The sequence below is a fragment of the Mus caroli genome, unplaced genomic scaffold (assembly GCF_978045245.1).
Source record: "Mus caroli unplaced genomic scaffold, Mus_caroli_1 scaffold_20, whole genome shotgun sequence".
NCBI classification, from domain to species: domain Eukaryota; kingdom Metazoa; phylum Chordata; class Mammalia; order Rodentia; family Muridae; genus Mus; species Mus caroli.
This window is the reverse complement of record NW_028227275.1, coordinates 51,565,001-51,575,604: the sequence shown is the minus strand read 5'-3', so window position 1 is coordinate 51,575,604 and position 10,604 is coordinate 51,565,001. Positions and strand designations below refer to the sequence as shown.

Sequence of the window (10,604 nt, the reverse complement as noted above, 5' to 3'; positions counted from 1 at the left end):
TCCCTGGCCAGTCTGGGTTACTGATCCAGTAACCCTGTCAATCTTGTTTCAAAACAATAACAACAAAATCTAAGTCCAACTTCCAGTTTTAAGAATATGAACAGTGTCTGCTGGTTCTCCACCTGTGTTAGAGACTAGACAAGGCTGAGCACAAGCGGATGTGGATGGCAGGGCCTAGCAAGACACAGTGGCTAATCTCTAGTTCTGCTTGCTATCCAAGAATTCGCACCCATTTTGAAGCTGGGCCACAGCTACAAGATATACACAGCTGGCTTGTCCCTCTGCAGTTTCCTGCACCTGTCACCTGCCATTCTGCAGCATCAGCTTCACTCCAAGGACAAACCCAAGGTTACTGAGAAAGATAAAGGAGACCATTTTGAAACAGACACACGTAGGTCACTTCTTTACTTTTCTAATCCAGAGACGTCTCTTAATTTCAAGCATCACCAGGGGCTTTCTCAGAAACCTAGATGGTTTGGCCTCAGGATTGCCCTATAGACAGATGGCGGCTGTCCTGCTTTAAGGAGAAATGCGCCTTCTTTGCCTTTGTTTTTTCAACTGTTCTCAGAGCCATGTTTGCCTTAGTAAAAAGCCGGGGTTGCTTGAATCAGAAGAACAGGGTAGACCCTAACCTCCTCCCCAATAGTTCCCCTACTCCTCCTCTGAGCTTCTCTCCACAGATTCTGAAGGAGAGAAAGCCGCTCTTTCCCAGTCCAACTTATATGTCGTTCGCCATTTACAGCGCCACGCTTCCATTTTCCTATTTGTAAGACGAAGTCGTGTCTGGTGTATGTCACGGCTAACAACACGCACTTTGCCTAGAGTTTTGGGATGTCCTGTGGGAATTGAAAATCATCCTCCTCGGTACCCTCTGTCCCCATCTGGGACCCAGATGCCTCTGCAGTACAGCTAGATCCAACTACGCCCGCCCCGGGCCACAGAAAACAGCCCGCTTGTTGCCAGGCACCGCTCTTGCAGAAGCTCAGAGCCCCTTGCGTCGCCTCACACTCACACAGGCTCCTCCCCGCCCGCGCCCTGAGGGTTTGGGCAACACGCCCACAGGAAGAGGCGGGGCGGCGCGGCCCGCCGCGCTGATTGGCCAGCGCTCGCCTGACGCAGGATCCCGCTATAAGTACGGCCCGCTGTGCCCTCCTGCGCCAGACGTTCTCGCCCAGAGTCGCCGCGGTTTCCTGCTTCAACAGTGCTTGAACGGAACCCGGTGCTCGACCCCTCCGACCCCCGCCGGCCGCTTCGAGCCTGAGCCCTTTGCAACTTCGTCGTTTCGCCGCTCCAGCGTCGTCACCGCGCCTCGCCCCGCCGCCACCATGACCACCGCGTCTCCCTCGCAAGTGCGCCAGAACTACCACCAGGACGCGGAGGCTGCCATCAACCGCCAGATCAACCTGGAGTTGTATGCCTCCTACGTCTATCTGTCTATGGTGAGTGCGGCCTGGCCTTTGGCGGGTGGAACCGGGTGCGGCCTCCTCAGGGCCACTTGGGGAGCAGGCGGAGGGTGGGTCGGGGCGTGGCCTGCTGCGGGCTTCCCCGCCTTCCAGCGCCCTTCTGGAAAATGGAGTTTGTTCGGGGTTCTTTCCTAAGGCAGGCAGCCCTGCGGTGGCAAGTCTGAGCACATAGCACCTTGTGGCTCCTGCATCATAGATCAGGCATGTCATTACACCACTGGTTTTTTTTTTTTTTTTTTGAAGCCTTAGGGCTGTATGACTGTCAGCCTGGCCAATCAACCCTGCAGTTAGGTGCGTTTTCTGCACGCTCTCGTCCCCTCCGATCACGTGGCCTACAGGCTTCTCTGTTTGGGTATGCATCCTGCTCCAGTTCCTCCTGGAGTATGGCGGGTCTGCTTGGTCATGGTGTCGAGTGGCAGCCTTGGGGCCTGGTGTAAAGAGGCTTATCTCTTGTGAGCTTACTCTTGTCCCCTTCAAAGCAGCCGCCTCCACCTCTCTGCTTATCACAGAGCCTCACTTGCATTGAAACTTATCATCGCTAGGAATCTCCCCTTCTGTAGTTACCAGTGTCACCCCGACCTTGCACTTACAAGGCATCTAGGGTACTGTATTTTTATTTTGCATGAGTTGTGGCTTACTAACAAGTGGTAGGTACATACTTGTTGGGAAAAGCCCACTATCAATTGCTGGACAAGGAAGTTTTCCATGTAATAATTGTTTCTGAAAAACAGGTTTGGGGAAGGCCTGGATTTTGAAACAGGTCCAACTTCTGTGGCTGTCATTCCTGGAATAGGAATACACTGAGTGCCTAAAACTGAAAATCAAAGCTTCTCCTAATATATTTGTGCAAAAATGCAATGCCCTCAATTGTTAACTGGGCATGATGATTGGTGAAGGAGGAGAAAAATGGCCTCCCAATGCAGGATACTCTAGCACCCTACCTCTTAGACAAGTAGATTTGGCCTTGGCTTAAATTTTTTTCTCTGCACTAATACCGAGCTGTAGAACACTTGATAAAGCCAAGTCCCAAAGTTTGCCTTCCCATCCTTACTGAACTTTTAAAAGGCCGAGTAGGATGGCTAACAGCCTTTGCACATAGAGCCATTGCAGTGGAGATCAGTAACATGTACCCTTTCCACTTTCAGTCTTGTTATTTTGACCGAGATGATGTGGCTCTGAAGAACTTTGCCAAATACTTTCTCCACCAATCTCATGAGGAGAGGGAGCATGCCGAGAAACTGATGAAGCTGCAGAACCAGCGAGGTGGCCGAATCTTCCTGCAGGATATAAAGGTAAGTAGATCCTAGGGGTGCCCTAAATGAGCGGTTAGACTTTATTCAGGAAATGATGGTGCGCTGAGGCTTCTGCCCTTGTACGTTGTTGGCAAATAGCAGTTGTCGAGCATCTTGCGGTGAAAGCTGTTTGAGGAAATTGAGGGCAGTCCTTTGCCCAGAGCATGATTGGTTCAGTGTGAGGTGTTTCCTGGGTTGGGTTGATTGGTAGATGAATTGACCCGATGTTTCATTCAGAAACCAGACCGTGATGACTGGGAGAGCGGGCTGAATGCAATGGAGTGTGCACTGCACTTGGAAAAGAGTGTGAATCAGTCACTACTGGAACTGCACAAACTGGCTACTGACAAGAATGATCCCCACGTGAGTATCGGAAACGGGGGATGAATTGCCACAGGGCTTGGGAGAGCTGACCAGTAACTTTGTCCCATGTTCTCTTTCCTAGTTATGTGACTTCATTGAGACATATTACCTGAGTGAACAGGTGAAATCCATTAAAGAACTGGGTGACCACGTGACCAACTTACGCAAGATGGGTGCCCCTGAAGCTGGCATGGCAGAGTATCTCTTTGACAAGCACACCCTGGGACACAGTGATGAGAGCTAAGCTGACTTCCCCAAAGCCACGTGACTTTACTAGTCACTGAGGCAGTGCATGCATGTCAGGCTGCCTTTATCTTTTCTATAAGTTGCACCAAAACATCTGCTTAAGTTCTTTAATTTGTACCATTTCTTCAAATAAAGAATTTTGGTACCCAGATTCTTGTCTTTGTGATTGAGGATAAGCATGCCAGCTTCCAGTTGCTTCACTGCCGGTTACACTAATCACACTGAAACACCTAAAAGAATATTCACGTTTATTAAACTCCTTAGTTTGGGAAAGAGTAAAATACAGGTGTTTTCAGACAGGACTATTAAGCACTCTTGGTTCTGAGTTACTTGCTAGACTGTCGTGGGAACATACTCTTGGGTGTCGCTGCTGTGTGCCTTTGACTGGGTCAGTGCCCTGCTCGGCATCCTTGCAAGTCAGGGCCAGGCTGTGAGGCATCACTCATAGAGAACAGGTTTGGTGTCAGCTTCATCCCTGTGGGAGAATATTCATAGCATGAGTTGACTGAGGACAAAGGTGGAAGCTGGTCTTAAACACACTGGGATGGTCTGTAAATGTTAATGACTAGTACTAGAAGCAAGCTGGAAATTGTTGCCCTTCCACTTACGAAAAAGATGTTCTGGACACAGATAAAAATGGGAATATGGAAGTGGGAAGTTAACACTCAGGATGTGTGATCAAGGTGAGAGGGTGGGATGTTTGTTAATTGGGCAAAAGTGTCCCAAGAAATGTAAAAGAGAAATGACATTAGGCTTATGGTTTATGCTTTTTGGAAGTATTAAGCAAGGCCTCAGACCCAAGAAGATATCCTAGAAGACCATGGCCAGTGCCTGAAGTGAGGTGGGAAGTGCTCGGGTAAAGACAAGTGTTTATTTGCCATCTAACAAATAGTGAGGCTGGCCCTTGAGCTACACTAGCTAGAGTCTCAGTTCTGTCTCAAGGCTACCTGCAAGAGGCTAGCCAACCACCCCTGCAAGAAGAAACTCATTACTTCCCAAGATGGGCATCATTTCAGCATTCTGTCAGTATTATTTCACTTAATAGATGTTTGTTGCTCATATCAAGCCCTTAGGTGGAGTGAGCAAAAGGCCTCTATCACAGGGTTCTTTCCTAGGTAGTTGGCATTAACCCTCAGCTAGTGTAGGAACACAAGTTTCCCCCACAGGTCAGTAGTAATGAAATCTTGGGGATTTGTTGGGTAGACTCAGAACTGAAATGGCAGACACAGGGAATGCAGCTCTTTAGGTGGACAGACCTGTAGGGATAGGGCTCTGCATGCTCCTTCATTAGAGCCTGCATATTGGTTGACAGCTGGTCCAAACGGCGTTGTTGAAGATGTTCTGTGGGGCTCTCTGGAATGTTCAAGTTAAACTCGACAGTTTTCTTTTTCATGTGACAGATTTCTTGGTAATCTGTGGAAGGCCCATCACCTAGGAACAATTTAACAGTGTTCTTGGTAGGGCTGGAGAGATGTGCCAACAGTCAAGAGTATTTCCTGCTCTTCCAGAGGGCTTGAGTTTGATTTCCAGCACCCACATCAGGCAGCTCACAAGTGTTTATAACTACAGGGTACCAGTATATGCGGCATATACTCACAAAGTCACACATACATAAAAAAAATAATAAAATAAAAATAAGCCTTGAAAACAAAGTGTTCTTCTTGGTCTCAGAAGTCATGGGTGTTAGGCTTTTGTGTTTAAGTGTCCATACCTGTGTCTGAACTGGAGGGTGCTGACTGCTCAGGAGGGTAGCTGCTGGGTGCCTGTGGGCCACAATGGAAGCCTGTCCTCTTAAACCTTGGAACACTTTTGAAGAAGTCCAGACCCTTAAATTTCCAGACATCTTTCTGGTTTTTCTGGTTGGCATCCTTACACTGGCCTTCGAGGAAGGGGTTCTTAGAACAGAATAGTTTGGTCTTTAAGTCTTTCAAGGGAAGATGGTAGTTTTTGGATTGCAGTCCTAAAAAGCATCCTATGGTGCTGCTATAACCATGCTCTTTCTTATCCGTGTCATCTTCCTCTTTTGACCAAAGCTCTAAGTCTTCTTTCTTCAGGCTGGAAGGAAAAGAGATGTGTAAGATTGAGTAAGTGGGGGCTGGTGAGATGGCTCAGTGGGTAAGAGCACCCGACTGCTCTTCTGAAGGTCCGGAGTTCAAATCCCAGCAACCACATGGTGGCTCACAACCATCTGTAACGAGATCTGACTCCCTCTTCTGGAGTGTCTGAAGACAGCTACAGTGTACTTACATATAATAAATAATAAATAAATCTTAAAAAAAAAAAAGATTGAGTAAGTGGACAAAGAAAAGATGGAAGCAAATGTCTGCCCAGGACCAAGGCTTCACCTCTTCTGATGGATCCTACACTTCCCAGGGAGTCCATCAAGGCCCAATTTACCTTAGATTCTCGCTCACTGATAACAGTCAACTTTCCAGTCTAGCATTACAGAGTTGGTGTTCATAGGTGTGTGATGCACCTGCGTATGCCTGGCTGAAGGCCAGAGGACAATCTCCATTTGTGTCCTCAGAAAGCCATCCACTTTCTTTGGGACAGGCAGGGTCTCCTACTGGCCTGAAGCTCACAAATTAGGCTAGATTATCTGACCGGCCATCTCCAGGCAACTCTCTGAGTCTGCTTTAGCACTTTGGTTACAAGTGTATGGTGTCAAATGACACCATCTGTTCTGGAGGTCAAACTCAGGCACTCCTGCTTTAACCCACACTAATTCCCTGAATCCCACAGTCTAATCTTTATCAGGCAACCTTCTGTTAGAGTATCTCCCTCCAGGCAATGGGAACTTCTGCTCCTAGTGAAGCCTGTTCAGATAAGGCCGAGCAGGAACAAAGAATTTATGTTACCCAGTGGGGAGTAACATACACCAAAAGGCCTTTTTGGCTTCCTGGCAGCAGACTTCCTGAGGCCCCAGGACCTTTAATCTGTAAGAAAAAGTTTACTCAGGATGGGCCCCTTGCCCACATCCAAAACTCCCCTGGCTCTAAGATCTACTTGCAGGACCAGGAGGTGGTCACCTCTTGGCCAACAGCAACTTCTGTTCTGTGTCTGCCCAGTCTTTGGCCATGAGTTAGAGCCTACTCCACTACTAGCTTGCACATTCCCTGAATGCAGGGCCTGCACCCAATGCCACACTAGGTTCAGTGTGTGTGTGTGTGTGTGTGTGTGTGTGTGTGTGTGTGTGTGTGTTGGGAGAGTGGTGGTGGGGAAGATGTTCAGATGAAACAGGTTCAAAAACATCTTCCAAAATGTTCCTATTTCTTGTTTCAGCTTAATGAACTCTTTGGCTCATAAAAGAGCAGAGAGAGAGCGGTCTAGTACAGTGTACAAATACATTAGATACTCCAGAGCCTGCTCACCTCTGTCAGCCAGAGGACTGTGTGGGAAGGCACATTCGGCCTACTGTATCTGGGGGAATTTGGATGAAATGGGATTGTACAGAGGAAATTTTGGCTGCTGTGGGTGTAAGGAGGTCTTTGTAGGACAATCTATTCGGGAGGCCCTATCTCTTATTGGGACTCCCTTACAAATACTGTCCTCCTACATCCCAGGCTTCCTAGAATTCCATGTCCCCGCAAAGGTTACTTTCTCTGGTCAGAGCTAGAAAGCCAGCCTTGGGGCTGGTGAGATGGCTCAGTGGGTAAGAGCACCCGACTGCTCTTCCGAAGGTCCGGAGTTCAAATCCCAGCAACCACATGGTGGCTCACAACCATCTGTAACAAGATCTGACGCCCTCTTCTGGAGTGTCTGAAGACAGCTACAGTGTACTTACATATAATAAATAAATAAATCTTTAAAAAAAAAAAAAAAAAAGAAAGCCAGCCTTGGCATCTCACAGCATCATCAATTGCTGACTGCCCCTGGAAAAGTCCTGTTTCTCTCTGGTCTGTACACAGGAGAGATTGGACTGGAGGGTCTAACATAGCATAGTGCAGTGTATGGATGTAGCTGGGTGTGGTGGAACACAGCATGTTTTTAATCTCAGGATTTAAGGAGGTAGAGGCAGGAGGATTTCTGTGAGTTCAAGGTCAGCCTGGTCTACCTAGAGAGCTCCAGGACATACAGGACTATGTGGAGAAGCCTGTCTTAAAAAAAAAAAAAAAAGTATCGCACATAGTGATGGTTCCCACCTGTATTCCTAACACTGGATGTGAATTTAAGGCCAGCCTGGGCTAGTCAGGGATTCCAAGGCAGCCCGAACTACACAGTCATGGACTTGTCTCAAACAAAGCAAAACACCAAAGCCAAAGCAACAGTGCCTGCCTCTCATTCCCCAGCATAGTGAGTTTGAAGCCATCCTGGACTATGTGAGACTCAAGAAAACCAATCGAAAATAAGTAGGAAGCATGTGGGGCTAGAACCAGACAGCTGGCTCAGAAGTGTCCTTTGTCATGTGCCTTTGGGCTGGGCAACTTTATTAGTCCCTATGAGCCCGTACTTAACTGCCTGAAGAGTAGACACAGCAAACAAAGGTTATTGGGAGGGGAAAAAAATTAATGTCTGTGAAGAGCACAGTCCACTGGCTAGCCCTTACCGGGCACCCAGTGTAGTAATAAGAGCTGTTCCAAATTGCTTATACTTAAAAAGTTTCCCACCCAGTCCCCTGGCACTGTCTACCTGATGTTGAAGGTGGAGCCCATGAAGGAATGCCGGCGAGACCTGGCAGAAGCAGCTGTGTAGGGCGGCTGAGGCGCTGCCTCGTTCCAGTACATGTCACGTTCCATGGGAGGCAAGTTCTGGTGCATCCCATCCACGGACAACAGGGACACCTGGTTGCCAAGGACCGAAGTGGTAGCCAATAGACTGGGCAGCTCAGGCAGGACCATGAGCCTGCCTGATGGATGCCTCAGGAACTGTCCGTTAATTCCCTCTGCACCCCAGTTTCCCCTCCCGTGTCACTAAAGACACTGATGCTTGATGCAGTCTCCAAAGTCGAGGTGAGAATCCTGTGAGTGAATGACTGGCTGAGAAAGGTGCTGACGTTAGAGGAGGGGAAGACACTTCACTGTGTGGTCTCCCTGAGAAACTGCTGGGTCCCCTCTTTGGACCCCTCTTTGAGAAGGGTCTACGACACGGTCTCTGCATACCCCCTTATACCTGCAGGTTTCTGTCAATGATCCAGTTCGTCTCAAAATCATCATCATCCTCCCCGAAGGGGTTGATGAGCTGTTCTGCCACCTAGAGGTGGGGAGAGGAGTGACGCTCTGAGAACCTGGTTACTCTGCTTTCCAGCCCCAAGCCTTGTGTCCTCCCATTTTGACCCCCTCATGATGCCCTTCCTCCTTAACAACTGTCTTCATGGCCATTGGGCCCCAGCCACTCCCAATGGGATGCCCACATATTACTCTTCTGCCTCTCCCTCACGAGCCCGCCTGTCCCTGAAGACCAAACTGTCCCCTCCTATGTCACACAGCAGAGTCATCACCTTGATCTCACCCATGTAAATTTTTGTTCACCTATCTATCTTCCAATATGCATGTATCTGTTGTTTTGTGAGGTTAGAGATAAATGCTGAGGCTGGGGCTAAACTAGAGTGGCCAGGAGGGGAGTTTCCTGGACACTGATATCTAAAATACTCAAGCAAAGCTCCACAGAGGTGATATCTGTTTTGTGGGTCCAGACAACATTCTGATAGTTAGTGAGGTACCTCAGATAATTTCAGTCATGAAAGTATAATTTAGTGGAGTCTTTAGAAAGCAAAGGGAACTGGGAGAGGGTATATTGAAACTAGAGTCTCTCTCTCTTTCTCGTGTGTGTGTGGGGGGGGGGACAGAATAGTTTCTGTATGTATGGCTCATGCATGTGTGATATACACAACCAGATACTTTGCAGCTGCCTGTCTCTCTCCCAAGTGGCTGCTGGCCATGACCCCTTCGCCATGCCCACACTATGGGGGAGGGTAGTATGCAGTGAGTCTCACCTTCAGCCAGCCCATGTAGAATAAGAATTGCAGGATTGTGAAGACAGGCACAACCAGATCCATCTCATGGCCTGGGTAGTCCTTGTTTGGGTTCAGAAACTGCCTCCCGATCAAGCATGCAAGGAAAAAGCTGTATACTGCCACTGTCACCACCTGGAAGGAGAAAAGACACAGGTAGCAGAAAGGGCTAAGCTGGGACCATGGTCGAAAGCTTTGGTGTCTACAGCCTTGTTCTGACCTCCACGCTTTTGTGTCTGGGTCTGTTTACCCTTCTTTGTGTGTGTGTATGTGTGTATATTTTGTTTGTTTACTTTTATTTTTTGAGACAAGGTCTTATGTAGCCCGGGCTGGTAAGAAACTCACTATATAACCAAGGATGACAGTGAACCTCTGATCTCTGTCTGTGTTAGCACTTTGTCTAAGCTCTACCCCAAAGTTACCTGGCAACAGCCAGTTGTACCTGACTCACTATAAAAGGGGATGCTTGTCCCCTCCTCTCCCTATTGCTCTCTTGTCTTCTTGCTCCCACTCTGTCCTATTGCCCCCTTCCCCTCTCTCCCCATCCCCCTTCACCCTCTCTCTGAGTACTCATAGCTGGCCTCCCCCTCCTCTTTCTCCTCCTCTTCCTCTTCTTTCTCTCTCTCTCTCTCTCTTTCTCTCTCTCTCTCTCTCTCTCTCTCTCTCTCTCTCTCTCTCTCCCTCTTAACTCCCCTCCCCATGCCCTGAATAACTCTACTCTATACTATACCATCGTTGTGTGGCTGGTCCCTCAGGGGGAAGGGATGCCTCAGCATGGGCCCATGGAGGCACCTCCTTCCCCCACACCTGACTACACATCCATAGAACATATTCCTTCTCTCCTTATCTTTTTCTAAAACACAACACTCAGGCCACTAGATCCAGGGGGTTAGAAGTACAGGTGTGTGCCACCATGACCAGTTTCATGCAATGGCGTATATCAAACCCAGGGAATCATGCACGCATGGCAAGCACCACCCAATGAGCTCTACCCCTCCATCGCCAGCTCCTCTTTAAGACCAAGATGATAGCACTCCCCCTGCTGGCTGGAGCAGGCAGGAGCACAGAATCTTCCAAGTCCAGGCCTAATTCCGCCTGTGAGATTGTACTCAGTCTCTAAGGAAGAGTGCTTTCTGGATCTTTACAGCTGCAGTTTCCCACAGTTCTTACCTGTGTGTACACCAATGGGATACTTATCCAGTCGTAGGCATACAGCTGTCCACACTGAGTACGCAAGGTGCACACCTCCTGATGGGCGGGAAAGGAGGATGAGGTGCCGACCCCAGAACC

At 48.6% G+C, this 10,604-nt stretch overlaps 2 protein-coding genes across 2 annotated transcripts in view; one reads left to right on the top strand and one right to left on the bottom strand.

The window, feature by feature from the left end:
• The first annotated feature begins 1,134 nt into the window (after positions 1 to 1,134).
• Fth1 (ferritin heavy chain 1) lies at positions 1,135 to 3,515 on the top strand. The gene is made up of 4 exons (XM_021152013.2): positions 1,135 to 1,439; positions 2,609 to 2,755; positions 2,993 to 3,118; positions 3,201 to 3,515. The coding sequence occupies exons 1-4, from the start codon at positions 1,326 to 1,328 to the stop codon at positions 3,360 to 3,362; spliced, it is 549 nt and encodes a 182-aa protein (XP_021007672.1). The 5' UTR covers positions 1,135 to 1,325; the 3' UTR covers positions 3,363 to 3,515.
• Positions 3,516 to 3,745: 230 nt separating this feature from the next.
• The window catches only part of Best1 (bestrophin 1), a 16,408-nt gene continuing 9,549 nt past the window's right edge, over positions 3,746 to 10,604 (bottom strand). Inside the window, exons 6-12 of the mRNA XM_021151749.2 lie at positions 10,485 to 10,562; positions 9,297 to 9,449; positions 8,474 to 8,554; positions 7,994 to 8,145; positions 5,076 to 5,419; positions 4,621 to 4,795; positions 3,746 to 3,839 (exon numbers count right to left, since the gene is read on the bottom strand). Coding sequence (XP_021007408.1) covers positions 3,803 to 3,839; positions 4,621 to 4,795; positions 5,076 to 5,419; positions 7,994 to 8,145; positions 8,474 to 8,554; positions 9,297 to 9,449; positions 10,485 to 10,562 — 1,020 coding nt within the window. The 3' untranslated portion in view covers positions 3,746 to 3,802. The remainder of the gene's footprint in view (positions 3,840 to 4,620; positions 4,796 to 5,075; positions 5,420 to 7,993; positions 8,146 to 8,473; positions 8,555 to 9,296; positions 9,450 to 10,484; positions 10,563 to 10,604) is intronic.